The 17,647-nt window shown below is 63.5% G+C and overlaps 4 protein-coding genes across 5 annotated transcripts; 2 read left to right on the forward strand and 2 right to left on the reverse strand.

Annotated features, from left to right (window-relative positions):
• Nucleotides 1-313: 313 nt before the first annotated feature.
• On the forward strand, nucleotides 314-1,921 carry CREB3L4 (cAMP responsive element binding protein 3 like 4). Its single transcript, XM_062511397.1, has 8 exons — nucleotides 314-460; nucleotides 563-772; nucleotides 875-952; nucleotides 1,021-1,127; nucleotides 1,228-1,296; nucleotides 1,381-1,456; nucleotides 1,530-1,620; nucleotides 1,704-1,921. Exons 1-8 carry the CDS (start codon nucleotides 356-358, stop codon nucleotides 1,919-1,921), a joined length of 954 nt encoding a protein of 317 aa, XP_062367381.1. The 5' UTR covers nucleotides 314-355.
• Nucleotides 1,922-2,048: 127 nt separating this feature from the next.
• JTB (jumping translocation breakpoint) lies at nucleotides 2,049-3,612 on the reverse strand. The gene is made up of 5 exons (XM_062511350.1): nucleotides 3,409-3,612; nucleotides 3,285-3,325; nucleotides 3,009-3,094; nucleotides 2,841-2,920; nucleotides 2,049-2,636 (listed from the first exon to the last, which is right to left on the reverse strand). The coding sequence occupies exons 1-5, from the start codon at nucleotides 3,468-3,470 to the stop codon at nucleotides 2,480-2,482; spliced, it is 426 nt and encodes a 141-aa protein (XP_062367334.1). The 5' UTR covers nucleotides 3,471-3,612; the 3' UTR covers nucleotides 2,049-2,479.
• Nucleotides 3,613-3,646: 34 nt separating this feature from the next.
• On the reverse strand, nucleotides 3,647-6,423 carry RAB13 (RAB13, member RAS oncogene family). Of its 2 annotated transcripts, none has more exons than XM_062511348.1 (8): nucleotides 6,205-6,423; nucleotides 5,420-5,480; nucleotides 5,273-5,333; nucleotides 5,087-5,164; nucleotides 4,917-5,006; nucleotides 4,497-4,562; nucleotides 4,318-4,368; nucleotides 3,647-3,874 (listed from the first exon to the last, which is right to left on the reverse strand). In XM_062511348.1, the coding sequence occupies exons 1-8, from the start codon at nucleotides 6,326-6,328 to the stop codon at nucleotides 3,731-3,733; spliced, it is 675 nt and encodes a 224-aa protein (XP_062367332.1). In that variant the 5' UTR covers nucleotides 6,329-6,423; the 3' UTR covers nucleotides 3,647-3,730. The 2 variants fall into 2 exon arrangements, with proteins under 2 accessions (XP_062367332.1, XP_062367333.1); XM_062511349.1 differs by lacking the exon at nucleotides 3,647-3,874 and adding an exon at nucleotides 3,890-4,236 and having other exon boundaries at nucleotides 6,205-6,421.
• Nucleotides 6,424-9,271: 2,848 nt separating this feature from the next.
• Nucleotides 9,272-12,597, forward strand: LOC134055226 (cathepsin S-like). The gene is made up of 7 exons (XM_062511400.1): nucleotides 9,272-9,397; nucleotides 9,680-9,799; nucleotides 10,243-10,398; nucleotides 10,487-10,711; nucleotides 11,532-11,697; nucleotides 11,961-12,063; nucleotides 12,459-12,597. Exons 1-7 carry the CDS (start codon nucleotides 9,272-9,274, stop codon nucleotides 12,556-12,558), a joined length of 996 nt encoding a protein of 331 aa, XP_062367384.1. The 3' UTR covers nucleotides 12,559-12,597.
• The last annotated feature ends 5,050 nt before the right edge of the window (nucleotides 12,598-17,647 follow it).

The following is a 17,647-nucleotide window of genomic DNA, read 5'->3' on the forward strand; positions in this document are numbered from 1 at the left end:
CGGAGCTGCCCCCGGCCCGGCCCCGTTCCCGGTGCCCTCGCGAGACTCTCCGGGACGCGTACCGAGGCAGCCGCACGGCCCCCCGCGGCCCCTGGTGCCCCGGTAGGGCGGCCGGAGCCCCGAACCCCGCTGGGGCGGGGAGGGATTATCGCGGGCCTTCCCGGCACGGGGCGGGACTTGGCTGGATTCCCCGGGATCCCGGAGATCCTGGTGCCCTGCGCCGGCACCGGGCGGAGGCGGCAGCACCACCGAGCACCGTGCTGGAGACGGGGCGGCCCCGAGGAGGGGACGCAGGGGGTTCATCCCCGGTTGTCGGGGCACGAGGGATCCCCGGCGGCGTCCCCAGGGAACCCCAATGGAGGCACCGGAGCTCCCGGAGTCGGACGGGCTCTTCCCGGATTCCCCCTCGCTCCCGGTGCCGGTACTGGGTTTCCAGACCTTGACGCTCCCGGAGGATGATGTGAGTGGGGGTGGGAGGGCCGCGGGTGGGCAGGACCCCCACGGGGACACCGGGATGTCCTGGGGATCCCCTCACGTGTCCCCCGCCCCGGTGTCCCCGCAGGGCAGCGCTGCCGAGGAGCTCCTGGGGCTGACGGTGAACCCCGACATCGCCTGCGGCCTCGGCACCGGCCCGGAGTGCCCCCGGCGCGGCGGGCCCCCCCCGGTGCTGCTGGAGGTGGTCTGTGACCTCAGCGCTCCCCTGTACCCCGCGCTGCTCCCCGCCATCGAGCTGTGCCCGAGCCCCGGGCCCGAGCCCGAGCTCCTTCCCACGGTGAGTTCCTGCCCCGCCCCCCCCCCCCCCCCCCCTCCCCGAGCTCATCCCCGGACCCCCCCAGTTCACCCCCAGACCCTCCAGTCCATCCCTGTCCCGCAGCTCCGGCTGACGGAGGAGGAGAAGCGGCTGCTGGCGCAGGAGGGGGTGAACCTGCCCGGGGACCTGCCCCTCACCCAGGTGTGTGCGGGGACACGAGGGGGCGGGGGGGCCGGGAAGGGGACAGGAGTGACCCCTCCATGCCCCAGGCACAGGAGCGGCTACTGAAGAAGGTGCGGAGGAAGATCCGGAACAAGCAGTCGGCGCAGGACAGCCGGCGGAGGAAGAAGGAATACCTGGATGGGCTGGAGAGCAGGTGGAGCCGGCGTTCCCGTTATCCCGGTGTTCCCGTTATCCCGACGCGCCCAGGTGTGTCCCCCATCCTCACATCACTGTCCCTGTCTCTGTCCGGGCAGGGCGGCCGCGTGCTCGGCACTGAACCAGGAGCTGCGGAAAAAGGTCCAGGAGCTGGAGAAGAGCAACGGGTGAGTGCGGGGAGGGCTCCGGGATGGGCACGGAGCAGGGATGGGGCACCGGGAGGAGCATGGAGCTGACCCCCGTTCCCGCAGGTCTCTCCTGCAGCAGCTCCAGGCGCTGATCAAGGAAACATCCACCAAGCCCGCCCAGACCGGCACCTGTGTCTTGGTACGGCCCCTCTGGGACCCTCCCGGACCCCCTGACCCCGCTCCGGGGTTCACGGCTCCCATTCCTCCCCCAGATTCTGTTCCTGTCGCTGGGGCTGATCCTGCTCCCCAGCTCCAGCCCGTTCCGCCGGGGCAGCAGCCGGGATGGCCTCGGACCCACTGGAGGTAACGGAAGAGCCGGGATTTGGGGTGGGGACAGGTCCCCCTGCCTGCCCCAGCGCTGCCCACCCCATTCCCTGTTCCCACAGTGATCTCCAGGAACATCCTGACGCAGCAGGAGCCGGGACCGCCCGCAGAATCCCCGTTCCTGGGGTGGATGTCAGGGCCAGAGCCAGGATCCGGTGTGGAGGATGGAGCCGGGGGAGAGCCTTGGGATGGGATTCCTGCCCCCCAGAGGGATCCAGGGAGCAATTCCTCCAGGCGGGACGCGGGGACAGGGACACGGGGACATGGGGACGAGATGTGATTGGGAGACCTCAGGATGGGGGAGCACTCCAGAATAAACCCACACTCTGTTTGCATCCCATGGAATGTCGAGGGGTCGGGAATGGGGGGGACTCCCCAAAGGACAAACATTCCAGTGCTGCTCCAGCGACATTAATCAGGATTTATTCCGCATTCTGCTCCTGGGATGGGTTCCCTCAGCATGCTCCCAGGGTAGATCCCAGTGCTGGAGGAAACAGGGATTCCCCCCAAAAACAAACACAGCATCGCTCCAGGAACGATGACCAGGATTTATTCCACATCCCTCTCCTGGAGCAAGACCCTGGGGATGTCCAGGATGATCCCAGAGCAGATCCCGGTGCTGGGGGGACGGGGATTCTCCCCAAGGGACGAACACAGCGTCACTCCGGGAGCAGTGACCAGGATTTATTCCATATCCCGCTCCGGGGAATCCCTTGGATACTCTCCCAAGGCAGATCCCAGCAAGATTCCAAGTCCGGGCAGCAAGGCAGAGGCTTCTTCTCCTCCGGCCGCTCCGGGCGAGCGGAATTCCCGGCTCCAACCCCTCGGGAGCCTCTGGCTAAATGGACTCGATCTGTTTGCGGACCTTCTCCAGCGCCCGCCGGTCCAGGACGCGCTGCCGCAGCACCACGAGCGCCGCTGCCGCCACCGCCACGCCCAGAGCGGAGCCCACGAAGCGCCAGAACCGCTGCGCCTCCAGCGCGGCCGAGCGGCAGCTGCGGAGCACAGCCCGTGGGAATGTCCGATCCCCCGGGAAGGACCAGCCCCGATCCCACAGGAGCTCCCAGCCCCTGATGCCTCAGTAATTCCCAGTCCCGATCCCACAGGAGTTCCCAATCCTGATCTCCCGAGAATTCCCAGCCCTGATCCTCTGGGAGTTCCCAGCCCTGATCCCCAGGAATTCCCGGTTCCAATCCCACCTCTTGTACTCATCCCGGTGGGACGAGGCGCAGTTGATCCTCTCGATGAAGCCGGTGGAGCCGCAGGCCGGGATCGTTTTCTGCCAGCGGGGGGACGGAGGGGTCGGTCAGGGAGAGACCCCCCCGATCCCCGGGGCAAGAGGGGCACCCCTGGGGACCGGCACTCACCATCTCGAAGCCGGAGCACCTCGTGCATTCCTGGGCAACCACGAACTGCTCCACTCGCCAGCACGGCGTGGCCACCGCGGGACTCGCTGCGGGAGAACCGCGTTAGGGGGCACCGGACAGAGTCCCAGACTCGGACCAACACCCCCGATACCGGACAGAGCCCTCCGTCCCAGCCCCGGATCCATCCCGGTCCGAGCCCCCCGGGACCAGATCGAGTCCCTCAAACCGAGGTCCGAACCCCCCGGGATCGGACAGAGCCCCCCAAATCCTGCTCACCGGGCCGCTCCTCGCTCGCCGCCGCCGCCGCCGTCGTCGGGCTGTGGGCACAGAGGAGCTGCCGTGAGGGCCCCGCACCAGGCCCGCCCCTCCCTCCCCCCGGTGTCCTCCGGTCTCCGCTCACCGCAGCCCGTCCGGCACCGCGCTCAGCACGACCAGCAGCACTGTGAGGCCGCCGGGCCCCATCGGGGCGCCGGAATCCGCCGGAAACGCCCAGGAACCACCGCGATCCTCCGGGAACTACCGGGAACTACCGGGCCCGGCCCCTCCGCAACGGCGGCGCCGCCATGTTGGAAGTGCCGGGGGTGCCGGACGGGGAGAGGCGGGGCCTGGCGGGGGCGCCGGGCTCAGCCAATGGGAGAGAGAGGGGCGTGGTCTACACGGAACACAGGGGCGTGGGTTAATCTAATTAGGGGCGGGGTATGCAAAGTAGGAGGCGTGTACATTCAGTGGGCGTGATCGCGGGACAAAATTTGCATTGTGGGCGTGGTCTCTCCGCCGCTCGGTCCCGACTCTGATCCCGGTCCCGGAACCAATTCCGAGCCTGATCCTGGTCCCCGTCCCGATCCTGATCCTGGTCGCGGTCCCGACTATGATCCGAAACCAATCCCGATCCTGATTCTGATCCCGGTCCCGAAACCAATCCCGATCCTAATCCCGATACCGATCCCAACTCCGATCCCGGTCCCGACCCCGTTCCGTCCCCTCCAAACCCCTCTCAAAGAGACTCCGGAGCCGGGACAAGGCACAGCGGGGCTTTATGGCACAAGGAGAGAGGGGGGGGCAGCCCCAAATCCCCCCCAAATTCCCCCCCCAGATCCCTCCGGAGAGGCGCCTGCGCTGCCCCGGGGGGTCTCGGGGAGATCCCGAGCCCTTATCCCAGAGAGCATCTCCCTCCGGCCTTTCGGGGGGGGGCGGGCTCCAGCAGGGCCCTGCTGCTGCTGCCGGGGGGCTGCAAAGAGAGGGGGGTTCAGGGGGGGCGCAGGGGGTCTCTCGCCTGCCCCCCCCGCCCTCCAATCCCGGCCCCACTCACGGCTTTCCGGAAGGATTTGTGCAGGATGTCCCGAGCCAGCGTGCGGAAGGCCTGGGGGGCACAGGGGCTGCTCAGGGGGGGCAGTGGCCGGGGACTCCCTCCGGGAAGAGAGAGGGACCCCTCTTGTCCCACCAAACGTGGGGGTGCAGCCCCCCCCTGCCCCGGGACCACCCCCTCACCTCCTCCACGTTCTCGCTGGACTTGGCGCTGGTCTCGAAGAAGCGAATCCCGTGTTCCTTCGCCAGCTGAGAGACCCCGACACCCCTGTGATCCCCATGGAACCCCTCCAGAACCCCCCCCCCCCCCAAAAAAAATTCCACAAAGCTTCCCCTAACCCTTCTGCGACCTCCCCCAGTCTCACAGACAGCCCCCGTCCCATGGAGCCCCCACAGCTCCACGGACTTCTGCAGAGTGCCCCAGAGACCCCCAGGACCCCCCAGAGCCCCCCAGGACCTCCCAGAGCCACCCCCAGACTCCTCCAGACCCACCTGCCCCACAGAGCCCCCCCAATCCAAACCCCATAGATCCTCCCACCCAGCTCCCCCAGCACCCCAGCTCCTTCCCAGCCCCACAGAGCCTCCCCCCGAGCCCCTGCCCACCTTCTCGGCCGCATCCCGCTGCACTTTCCGCCTCCCCTCCATGTCGCACTTGTTGCCCAGGAGGAGCCGCTCGACCCCGGCCGAGGCGTTCTGGGGAGGGGGGGAAACACGGGCAGGACCCCTGCGACCCGACCCCGACCCCGCCGCACCCCCAAAATCTCCCCACCCACCTCCTTGATACTTTTCATCCAGTTCTGGATGTTCTCGAAGGATTTCTCGTCTGTAATGTCGTACACCAGGACGATGCCCTGGGGAGATCGGGGTTCAGGGGGAGCCGGGAACCCCTGCCCGCGGTTTTGGGGTGGGGTCCTCACCCCCAGGGGCCCCCCTCCCGGGCTGCAGCCCCCTCCCCGTACCACGGCTCCGCGGTAGTAGGCCGTGGTGATGGTTTTGAAGCGCTCCTGTCCTGCCGTGTCCCTGTGGAAACAGGGCAGTTTTGGGGATTTTGGGGGAATCTGGGGGTCTCCCACCCTCCTCTGACCCCCTTACCCTCCCCAACTCACCAGACCTGCAGCTTGATCTTCTTCCCATCGATATCCACAGTGCGGATCTTGAAGTCGATCCCTGGGGAAAAGGGTGGGGGGCACTGGAAGTGGGGAGCAGAACCGGTCCCCTCCCAGTGCTCCCAGTGCTGCCAGTGCCGGCGCCCAGTAACCATCTGGCTCCCCGGAAAAGGGGGGGCAAAATCCGGGAGGGGCGTTCTGGAAGGGGAATCCCGGGGCATTCTGGACTGGAGGTTCCTGGGAAGAATCGGGGTCTCGGTGGGGTCCTGGTGGGGGGTTCTGGTGGGTTCCAGCGTGGGGACCCCAGGGTGAGGGGTCCGGGGTATTTTGTGATGGGAGTTCCTGCTGTTCCAGGAGGAAGATCCCGGTGAATCCCGGGATGAGGGCCCCGGTGGGTCGCAGGGTGGGAGTGCCAGTGGGGTCCCGAGGTGGAGGGATCTGGAGGGGGTCCCAGAGGGTCCCGGGGGATTTCAGAGTCGGGGGCATCCCGATGAATCGCGGTGGGGGGACCTCGGAGGTGTCCCAGGATGGGCGTCCCAGCGGGGGGGTCCCCGACAATCCCGGTGGGTGCCGTTGGGAGGTCCCGGTGAATTCCGGAGGTTCCCAATTAGGGAGGGTCCCACTGGGGGGTCCCGGGGTGGTCTCGGAGGGTCCCAAGTTGGGGGGATCCCATTAGTGGGTCCCGGTGGGTCCCGGGCTGGGGGGTCCCGGTGAATCCCGGTGGGTCCAAGTTGGAGGGGCTGTCCCGGGGGAGGGTCCCGGGGGGTTTGCGGGGTCCCACTCACCGATGGTGGAGATGTAGGTGCTGCTGAAGTTGTCCTCGGCGAAGCGGATGACGAGGCAAGTCTTGCCCACGCCGCTGTCCCCGATCAGCAGCAGCTTGAAGAGGTGGTCGTAGGCCTTGGCCATGGCCCCCGCCGCCGCCCGCCGCCACCGGGACCGGCCCGGCCCCTCCCGGGCGGGGCCTGGCCGTGGCCACGCCCCCCCGCCGTGACGCCACGCCCGGGTGATGTCACCACCGGAGTGCATAACGTCATTATGCCGAATGCCACTCTCAAAATGGCGCGGCCGCGACCTTCCCGATATGGCAGCATTTTCGAAACGACCTTCCCAATATGGCAACGCTGTGACGGCCTTCCCAAGATGGCGGCAATACGTGGACCTTCTCAAAATGGAAGAAACATAAACAACCGTACCGAGAATGAGGCACCTTCCCAAATTCCGACAACTGAAACGACCTCCCCAAATGGCGGCAATGAGAGGAGACTTCCCCAGGGTCACGAAAATTTTAACGACCGTCCCAAAAGGAGTCTAAGTGATCGACCTTCCCAATATGGCGTCAACACCCCCACAGTCCAAAGATGGCACCACCCCACTTCCGCCCCTGGGGCCGCCCCGCAGCGGAAATGGCGATGCGGGGGTGAGCCCGTCCCTTTCCGGCCCCTCACGCCGCCGCCGCCGCCATGCCCGTGAGTGCGGCCCGACCCTGCCCGGGCGCCGCCGACCCCGCGGGAGCCGCGGGACCGAGCCCGTCGGAGCCAGCGAGGGGCGGGAGGGCGCGGGGAAGGCGCAGGGGGGGGCGGCGGGGCCGGGGGCGCGCGGGGCGCTGGGGGCGACGAGCGTGAAGGGGGGTGCCCCAAGATGGCGGCAGAGGCGTGAGGGGACGGAGGGGGGAACAGGAGTGATCGCGATGTGCCCGCCGTGTCCCCGCAGCTCGCCAAGGACCTGTTGCACCCGTCTCCCGAGGAGGAGAAGCGCAAGCACAAGAAGAAGCGGCTGGTGCAGAGCCCCAACTCCTACTTCATGGACGTCAAGTGCCCCGGTGGGCACCGAGGGCCTTCCAGGGCCCATCCCCGTGTCCCTTCATGTGTCCCGGTGTTGCCCGCGCTCTCTCGCTGCCCTTCCCTGTGTCCCGGGTTCCCTCCACGTGTTTCCCCATGTCCCGGCATTACTTCGTGCCCTTCCCTGTGTCCCGTCGGGCTCTCTCTCCGTGTCCCCTCCGGTGTCTCGGGGTCTCCTTTCGTGTCCCTTCATGTGTTCCCTTGTCCCGGTGTCCCTGTGTGCCCCCCTGCCCGTGTCCCCCGGTAACTCTGGTGTCTCCCCGCTGTCCCCGCAGGCTGTTACAAGATCACCACGGTGTTCAGCCATGCCCAGACCGTGGTGCTCTGCGTGGGCTGCTCCACGGTGCTGTGCCAGCCCACGGGGGGCAAGGCCCGGCTCACCGAGGGTGGGTGACCCGCGGGGACCGAGGGATCCAGGGGGATGCTCCATGGGACTGGGGCATCCAAGGAGGGATTTGGGGGATCTGGGAACCCTTGAGGGGGGAGTTCTGGGACCCCGAGGTGTGGGGAGGTTGTGGATTCCATTGGACGGAGGTGGAACCCTGGGAGGGGTTGGTTCTTCCTTGGGGTGGCGGGTTTTGGGATCCCAGGGGGCTTGCGGAAGCTGGGCTTACGGAATTCTGGTGGGGGGGGGGGGTGGAACTGTTATGGGAGCCCTCAGCAGCAAAATTTCCCAGAATTTGTGTTGGGAGACCTGGAATTCCCGTTCCCAGATGGATACAGAGACCCTGCAGCATTCCCAGGTTTTCTGTTTGCTCCCCCAGGCTGCTCGTTCCGGCGGAAGCAGCACTGAGCGCGCCGGGATGCGACGGACGCGGGAATTCCGCCCAGTCCCTGTAGCCCCCTCCGCTTCCCACCAATAAATTTTGGATAAAATACCCAAAATGGGCCCGTTCTGGTTCTTGGCTGCAGGGACAACGGGATTCAGGGATCTGGGGAAGGAATTCCTTCCCCTGGGCTGGGACAAATCTCCTTCCTGTCCCTTTGGATGCTGCAGCTGGACTCGGTTGGGAGTTCCTTGTGCATGAACCTTTTCTGGCTGTGGTTTAACTGGAATAACTGGGAATATCCGTGTATCCCGCTTCCCGCACCACTCTGATCCTCATGTGAATCCTCTTCCCATCCCTGTTTTCCCATCTGAGAGGGAAGAACCAGGATGTTTTCCCAGCATCTGGTGGGGTCAGGACAGGGAGCTCCCCTCCGTGCCCACCTGGAATCCCCAAAATCCATCCTGAGGGGTGACCCCCCGGTCATGGGAGCCTCATCCCGGATTTCTGGGGTGCTGGAAGGATGAGCCCCTCCCTCCCTCCCTCCCTCCCTGGGTGATTTCCGGGGGCTCCAGCCCCGCTACCCCCCAGATCTGAAGTGAAATCGAAATCAGGGTTTCGGTTCCTCATTCCCTCATTTCCTGGCTCGTGATTTCTGCCCCTGGCTCTGGCGCCGAGCGCCCCAAATCCCGCAGTGCCAGCGCTGGGATCCATCCCCAGACCCCTCCCTGATCCCCCTCCCCAGCCCCTGCCCCGGCACCGGAGTCCCGCCTCCCGGAGCACCTTCCTCAGGTAATTTGGGTGCGTTTGATCTTTTAATCCCTGCCCCAGGAGCACTTTGAGGAAGTAGAACCCCGGGACGAGTGGATTTATGGGGATTTGGGGTCTGTCTTATCCCAGATCTCCACCTGGGTTGTGGGATTGACGATATATCCCGTCCTGGAAGACTGTGGTTGGATAAAACCTGGGAATTTGGGGATTTTGGGGCATGGATTTGTCCCAGCAGTGCTGGGAGCGTTCCCCAGGCCAGGGTGGCTCAGATGTGTCCTGGCCTGTCCCTGGACACGGAGCCAGCTCCCAGATTCTCCCCTCCAGGAAATTTTGGGATGCGTGTCCAGGCAGGCTGATGGCATCACCAGGTCACCGGGGTGTTGTCACCTCCCTGCCCAGACCGGATTTGTCACCAAGGGGTCAATCCCAGCTCCGAGCCCTCAGCTCCTGGTGCTCCCGCTCCGAATCCCGGGATGGAGCTGCTGGCTCCCGTCACCCTCCTGGCCCTGCTGGTGCTGGCAGTGGGACACCCTGACCCTGCGCTGGATCAGCACTGGGAGCTCTGGAAAAAAACCTACGGGAAGGAATATCAGCCCCAGGTGGGAATGTCACTGAGGGGAGCTGGGGCTGTCCAAGGGATCCTGGCGTGTCCCGGGGGCATCTTGGAATGTGCCAGGGGTTCCTGGGAATATCCCAGGATTTTCTGGAGCTCTCCTGGAGGGCGACCACCGGTCGGAGAAGATCCGATGGCGCTTCCAAGCTCGGCCAGTCCCCAGGGATGATCCATGCGGGACTGCCAACAGCCTTTACTGGGATGAACTGGGGTGGGATGGCTCGGGAGGGTCCGTCCTGACTCTCACAGGGCCCCACTGGAATTCCAGGAGGATTCACTCCGTCGCCTGACGTGGGAGAAGAACCTGTGGCTGGTGACACTGCACAACCTGGAGCACTCCCTGGGGCTCCGCTCCTACACGCTGGGCATGAACCACCTGGGAGACATGGTGGGTGCAGGGAGCAGCTTCCAACCCTCTGGAATTCCAGGATATCGGGGGTGGGAAAACTCACAATGTCCCCTCAGCTCATCCTGGTGGGATCCAGCAGCCAGGGACAGGCTGCTCCAGAATGCTGTGGGGGAAGAGCTCCTCGGAGAGGGATTTGGGGCACACAGAGATGTCCTGGCCATTTGGGATATTTATGGATCATCACTCTTCTGTGTCCCAAAGTTTGGGCGGGCGGTTTAATGACCCACCTTCCACGGACCCGGGGAGCTGGAGCTGAGCTTTTCCTTTTCTGATGAAAATTTGGAAATCAAATAGAAGAACAAGGAGTTGTGGATCCCCCAAACCCAACTCTTCCACCTCAGAATTCCCGCTCCGTCCCCGACGCCCTCGGGTGGGGTTCACAGAGAGCAGGAATCACCCGCTGGGATTTTCCTCCCCACCAGACCAGCGAGGAGGTGGCGGCGTCGCTGACGAGGCTCCAGGTCCATCCTCGCCCCCGTCGGAATTCTGCATTCCAGCCCCGATCCCGGCCGCTCGGGGAGATCCCGGAGGCGCTGGACTGGCGGGACAAGGGCTGCGTGACCGAGGTGAAGAACCAGGTGAGGTGAAGAACCAGGTGAGACTCACCCCGGGAACCTCCGGGTGCTCCCCGGGGCAGCTCCCGAGCCTCTCCCGGCTCCTTCCCAGGGCGCCTGCGGATCCTGCTGGGCCTTCAGCGCCGTGGGAGCGCTGGAAGCGCAGGTGAAGCTGAAAACCGGGAATTTGGTGTCCCTGAGCGCCCAGAACCTGGTGGATTGCTCCGGGATGTATGGAAACAAGGGCTGTGCCGGGGGCTTCATGACGGAGGCGTTCCAGTACATCATCGACAACGGCGGCATCGAGTCCGAGGAGTCCTATCCCTACACGGCTCAGGTGGGCACGGGGAGCTCTTGGAAAAATCTGTTTGCCAGGAAAACTCGTGGAAAACCGTGGCAGCCAGCCCTGTTCCTGTTTTCCTTCCTTCTCTCCCACTTAATTCCCCCTGCCCCAAGGTGTCCTGGTGGCACCTTTGCCCCGGGTCTAAACCCATCCCAGGAACTTTGGGATTATTTTGAGGGGAGTGACTGGACCAAGAGCTGGAATTCCTACCTGGTTATTTCACCATTTCTTAGGCAACGAGCTGGAGGGGAGGGAAAAATGGGTCAGGAGGCTCCTGAAAACACAATCCCGGGAAATGGGTCAGAGCAAAACCAGCTTGATCCAAGAAAAAGTGGGATTTAACTCTCCAAACGTGGAGCTACAGAGAGAAAAGTGCTGCTCCTGGGGTCTGGAGGGAATGAGAAGCATCTGTGGATAGGGAGGATGAGGATGGGGACTCCAGGGACGAGGATGATGAGGATGGAGACTCCTGGGAAGGGGAGGATGAGGACGGAGGCTCCAGGGAAGGGGAGGATGAGGATGAAGGCTTGTACTGATTTAGCTGGGATTAAGAAGGGGAGCCAACCCCAGGTTGGGGTTGGAGTGATGTTTTTGAGGAAAAAGGGTGGAGAATCCTGTGGGAAACAAAGCAACCCAAGAACAGGGAAATGAGGGGCTGGAGAGGCTCGGGTGGGGATCTGGGGCTCTGGGAACATTCTGGATCCTGCTGGCTCATTCTGGATCCCCCTAGGTCATTCCCATTTCCCACTGGCCCATTCCCATTTCCCATTGTCTCATTCCCGTTTCCCCCTGGCCCATTCCCGTTTCCTGGCAGAACGGGACGTGCCACTACAACGCCTCAGCCCGCGCCGCATCCTGCTCCCGGTTCCTGGAGCTGCCCGAGGGTGACGAGGCCGCGCTCAGGGAAGCCGTGGCCACCGTAGGCCCCGTGGCCGTGGCCATCGACGCCACCCGACCCAGCTTCTTCCTGTACCGCGCCGGTGAGGGCTCCGGGACGCCGGGAACTGGGGGGAATTTGGGAAGTTGGGAGTGAATTCCTGGAGGGAGGCTGCAATGGGATGGTCTCGAGGTCTTTAGGGCTCTTCCCATCCTTCCAAATCCACCTTCTTCCATTCTGTCACCCCGGAATCCTGCCTCGTTGGGAGGAAACCTTCGGGAATCGGGTGGGATTTGGGAGGCTGGGGGTGCAGTCCTGGAGGGAGGCTGGGATCCGTTGGAAATCCGGGTTTTTTCACTTCCCCAGGGGTGTTTGATGACCCCCAGTGCTCGCAGGAGGTGAACCATGGGGTGCTGGTGGTGGGATACGGCTCCCTGGAGAACAAGGAATATTGGCTGGTGAAGAACAGGTAAACAAACCCTGGACATCCACAGGAAATCCCGGGACATGCCCGGCTGATCCACAGGGATCAGAATCGAACTCTCAGCCCTGGACACCCCCAAACGCCCACCTTGTCCCTCAGGGCCTTGTCCAGGTGCTCCTTGGCCCATGGAAGGGTTGGATCATGATCCATAAGGTCCATTCCAGCCCAACCCGCTCCATAATTCCATGGTTCTGTGCTTGGAGCTACCCAAATCCATGAGGATGTGACGCTTGGCGACACGGTTCCCCCGGGACAGTTGGACTTTGTGATTCCCAATGACTTTTCCAACCCAAAGGGTTCCATGAACTCCAGGATTCTGGCACCTTCTCCTTTAGAAACGAGGGCTGAGTTTTCCCCGTGTCTTTTCCCTGTTCCCGAAGCTGGGGCGTGCGGTTCGGAGACGCGGGATACATCCGGATGGCCCGGAACGCCTCCAACCTCTGCGGCATCGCCAGCTACGCCTCCTACCCCCTCATTTAACCCGACCCGCGCTCCCAACTCCATCCCAAGGCTCCACTTCTCCATGGATCCCATCCCAGCTGGGATTCTCCCCCTTCCAGGGTCTCTTCCCAGCGCTGGTGGTTGGATCCATGGGCTGGGAGGGAATCCTGGATGTGGGAAGTGGGAATGTCATTGATAAGTATCCAGGGAATTCTCTTTTTTTTGGGGGGGGGGGGGGGGAGCAGGGTGAAATTGGGGGTTTGGGAGTAAAATTGGGATTTCTGCTGGGATTGGCCACAGGGATAAGAAGGATCGGGTACTGGGATCGCAGGGTTTGGATACAGGGATCACTGGGATGGGGTACCAGGATCACTGGGATCATTTGGATCACTGAGATCACTGGGATGGGGTATCAGGATCACTGGGATCACTGAGATCACTGGGATGGGGTACCAGGATCACTGGGATCATTTGGATCACTGAGATCACTGGGATGGGGTACCAGGATCACTGGGATGGGGTACCAGGATCACTGGGATCACTGGGATCTCAGGGATTGTGGGTTCCTCTCTCCGGAGCCGCCGCGATGCCGGACATTGGTTTCGCTCCGTGTGACACTGCTGGAATTGCAGATATTCCATGGAAAATAAAAGATTGCATTTTTCTGCCTCAAAATTCCAATGTTTGGATACGAATGTTCGGAGATAATCCCAAAAATATCGCAATATTTGGCGCCTCCGTGGTGGCTCCGGGTCACCCCACAGCCAAGAATTCCGTGTTGGTGGATGGAGATCCCGAGGGAACAGTGTCCCTTTGTCCCGGGCTGGAATTCCTCACCCCCGGATCCCACCCCTCCCTTGTCGATGGGATCCGGGACTTCCTGGGAATGGATGGGACCCGAGCGCCGGGAATCTCCTCACCGGGATGAGGGGTAAGGATGATCCCAGCGGGATCCGGCTCCAGGCGCCACTCCCATGGGGTTTAGGACTGGAAAAGGGTGGAGGTGGCTCCTTCCCAGCAGCCGGATTGGGGTTTAGGGCAGGTTTTGTTGGGAAAAGGAGTTGTCCCTGTCGTATCCCAAATCCTGGCGCCAGGAATGTTGATCCTGGATTTCGGAAGGTGGAGCTGTGGGGTCGGGCAGGATGAGACCCCCGAGGAGACCCAGGTGAGGAGGAGCCAGTTCCAGAATCCCCTTGGAAATCATGGAATGATTCAGCTTGGAAAAGGCCTGGGAGGTCGTTGACTCCACCTGGAATATTCCGGGCGTTTTGGGGGCTCGGCTTCTTGGAAGGAGTTTTTATCCTGCCATGGAATCGCGGCTTGGGTTGGAAAGGACCCAAAGACCCCGTTCCATCCGCCATTCAGGAACTTAAGCCCCAGCTTCCCAAAATTCCACCCTAATTCCAAAGGTTTGTGCACACAAGCCCCGCGGGGAGGTCTCCGGGGCGGACCCACAGAACCAGGAAACGCGGAGCCGAAAATTTAACCCCAAAACCTGGGGAAAGGCTCGATCCCTTCCCTGGAGCCCGGGACAGGGAGCCGAGGAAATCCCTGGAAAAGCTTGGGATCGGGCAGGGTTCGGGCAGTGTCACCTCCTGGCACCTCCCGAGTCCCGCGCAAAGGTCCCCGTTCCGCCCGTTTATTTAAACAAACACATTCCCGGAGAGGGACAAATCCCCGGGAATATCCAGCAGGGACACGGAGCCCAGGGGCCGCGTGGCTCCAGGCTGGGGAGTTTGGGATTTTTTGGGGGGTTCCTGCCGGCTCCGGGACACCCCGGCCGAGGCTGCGGGAGCTTCTCTCGCTCCCGGAGCTTTTCCTTCTCCCGGATATTCCTGGTAGGTGGGAATTGCTTCCCCCCAGGGGTGCTGAGAGCCCGCAGGTGCCTCCGGAGCGGGATGGAGCCGATCCAGCCGGGATTGACTCTTTCCATGCTGGCTTTTCCCAGGCAATGAAATCCCGCCTAGATCCGGCTGTGGTGCGGGGATTGTCCAAGGTGTGAGATCCGGGACAAGGTGGGGATTTGGGGGCAGCACCATGGATTTGGGATTCAGCCCCATGGATTTGGGGCTCTGCCGGCAGCGGGTTGGCAAAGTGGGAATACTCCTGGGGGGGGGGAGAAGGGATTCTTGGCTTTGGGGCGGGGAAACTGAGGCACGGAGTCACCCCCACCCTGCCCTGCGGCGCTCTGGGGGTGCCCAGCTCCTCCCTGCCTCTGAATTATCCATAAATCCCATAGGAAGGATCTCCGGGGGTCGGGAAGGAGCAGTTTGACCCCGAGGGGGACCCGGGGGCTGCTCCTGATCCCCAAAAACTCTGGGAAAGGGAATCGGGGTCTGCCGAGAGATGTGGGGGAGGGGGGCAGAGGGAGCGGCGCCGGATTTGGGGAATGGGAGCGGCACCCCCGGATCTGCGGGAAAAGGGTTAACAGGGAGAAGGATCTGGTTCGCCAAGTGGTTCCTGGTTTGTTTGGAGTGCGGGAGAGAAGGGGGAGGGGGCGCAGGGCAGGGACCCCGGGAATCGGGAATCTCCGGGCTGGGAATCAACCGGGAATCGCAGGGCTGGGACCTCGGGAATTGGGAATTTCCGGGTAGCACGGAGCTCACCGCCCCCCCCAACCCATCACCCGCAGGTAGGTCCGGGGTGACCTGGGGTGACCTGGGGTGACCTGGGGGTGGCCCGACACCCCCTGAGACCTCCCCCCCAGGACCCCTAGGCCCCACTGTCACCTCTGTGGCCACTCCAGGGCCACCCCCAGCCCCTTCCCAGGTGTCCCGGACATTCCAGTGGGACACGGGACCCTCCGTCCCAATGGAACACGGGGAGGCCACCCCCGAGGTCCCCCCGGAGGTTCCAGCCCTCGAGCCGCTCCCTCGTTTCCACCCCCCCACCCCCCCCCCCCCCAACCCCGGCCCTTCCCAACATCCCGGCATGGCCGCGGGTTGCTCCCTGACGGTGCCAGGGAAAGCCCCGGGAGCGGCCTCTGTCCCCATTCCGGTCCCACCGCCGGCCCCGAACCCCTCCGGACCCGAGCGGGAATCCCGGACGGCTCCGAAGAGCGGCCGGGAAAGATGGGAAGTGTCCCCACGGTCCCATCCCCCCGGGACCGGGGACAGCCGATCCCACGCCAGGGATGAGTTCGGACCTTCCCAGCTCAGAGCAGCTCCCGAAATTGCCCGTGCTGGGGAATTCCTTGTTCCCGCATCCCATTCGGGATTCAAACCCAGCGGAGCCGCCACTCCCCGCCAACATTTCGGGGGCTGCTCCCAGGATGGGGATTTGGGGGGAGCCGCTGCAGGATCCCGTCCCTTTCCCAGCCAACCCCCTGCTCCGGAGCTTGGATTCTCATCCTGAGATTCCCAACAGGTTCTGGGAAGCTCCCGCGCATCCCGCTGGCTTTTCTGCACCTGGATGAGCCCGGGAGCCCCAAAATTTGCGGGGACCTCGCGGGTTCTTGGGAAGAGCCGTGGCTGTGGTTTTCCCTCGGGAGCTGCCCTGGAGCGATGGCCACACTCCTCTCCTCATATTTTTATGATTCCATATTTATTATTCCCCGTTTGTGGCCGGTCCCCGGCAGATACAAGGGCAAATCCACAAAGGAAAACGTTTGTTTTTTTTTTTTTTTGTTTTGTTTTGTTTTGTTTTTTTTTAATAATCAGCTGACCGGGCTGGGAATGTAAAAACAGGAAAACGGCTGAGCTCATCCCAGCTCATCCCAACTCATCCCAGTCCCCTCCCTGTCCCCAGCGGGGTGAGTCTGCCCAGGGCCGGGGCAGGATGTACCAGCCCGGGAATGCTGTCGGGAATTGGGGATGGTGGGACCGGAGCCATGGGGAGCAGGGACCGGGGGGATGCACCGGGAGCAGCCCGGGATCCACTGGGATCGAGGCGAGGAGGGGGAGCACGGTCGGGATGCTCAGGGGGTGTCGGGATGCTCAGGGGATGTCGGGGCTCTGGAGGGATGTTGGGGTTCTCAGAGGATGTCGGGATTGTGGGAGAGGTGTTGGGATTCCCAGGGATTTCCCAGTCTCATGTGGCCTTTTAGGGGGCCATGGTCAGGCTGAAATCCCCCAGATCCCGTCCCAAAACCTCGCCCCGTTTCTGTCCCAAAACCCGCTCTGATCCCATCTCAGATCCCATCCCAAACCTCGCCCCGTTCCCATCCCACAAACTCTCCTGGGCCCATCCCAAATCCACCCCAGATCCCATCCAAGATCCTATCCCAGACCTCAGGTGCTCTCTGGTCCCCCTAAAGACCCCTGAACCCCCTCTCCCAAGATCCAGCCGCTCCAGGGGGGTTTATCCCTCCCTCAGGAGGTGGGAATTTGGGGGGTCTCAGGAGTCACATCCTAGCAGGGTCCCCCTGGGGTGGGGATCCTCGTTCCCAATCCTATTGCCCATTCCTCATTCCCATTCCCCATTCCACATCCCCCTTCCCAGCCGCTTTCATCCCAGACAAATTCCTGGCAGTTTAATGAGTAACCAGGAGAGCTCCTTGGGGTGGGGGTGGGGGGGATTGAGTGTCCCGGCCCCCCCGGGGTGGGTTTGGGACCCTCGGGGGAACCACAGGGACACGGCCAGGATTGGGAATGGGAATGGGAACGGGAATGGGAATAAGAACGGGAATGGGAATGGGAATGGGAATGGGAATGGGAATGGGAATGGGAATAGGAACGGGAACGGGAATGGGAATGGGAATGGGAACGTTCCCCCTGCTCCAGGAGGGCTGGGAGGGGGGGGAACAGGGCTCGGCTGAGACCCCCCCCCCCAAAATTCATCTCACGGCTCAGCTGGACCCCCCCCCCGACCCCTCCACGGCCCCTTCCCACAGAGTCCGGCTCTGAGCGGCACCCCCACATCGCGGAGCACCCCCACATCCCGGAGCACCCCCAAATCCTGGAGCCCCCTCACATCCTGGAGCCCCCTCACATCGCCCCAAGTCCCTGCGGGGGTGTCCCCGAGGATGTCCCACCCCCGAGGCGCCGCTGCGTGTCCGTGCTGGAGCCCGGCACGGCCTGGGATGAGGAGGAGGAGGAGGAGGAAGAGTGGATCCCAGGGGTGTCCCTGCGGAGGTGCGGGACGCTCCGGAGCTCCCTGGATCCTTTCCGCCGGCACAGCTGGGAGCCGG

This window comes from Cinclus cinclus, chromosome 31 (genome assembly GCF_963662255.1).
Source record: "Cinclus cinclus chromosome 31, bCinCin1.1, whole genome shotgun sequence".
Lineage (NCBI taxonomy): Eukaryota > Metazoa > Chordata > Aves > Passeriformes > Cinclidae > Cinclus > Cinclus cinclus.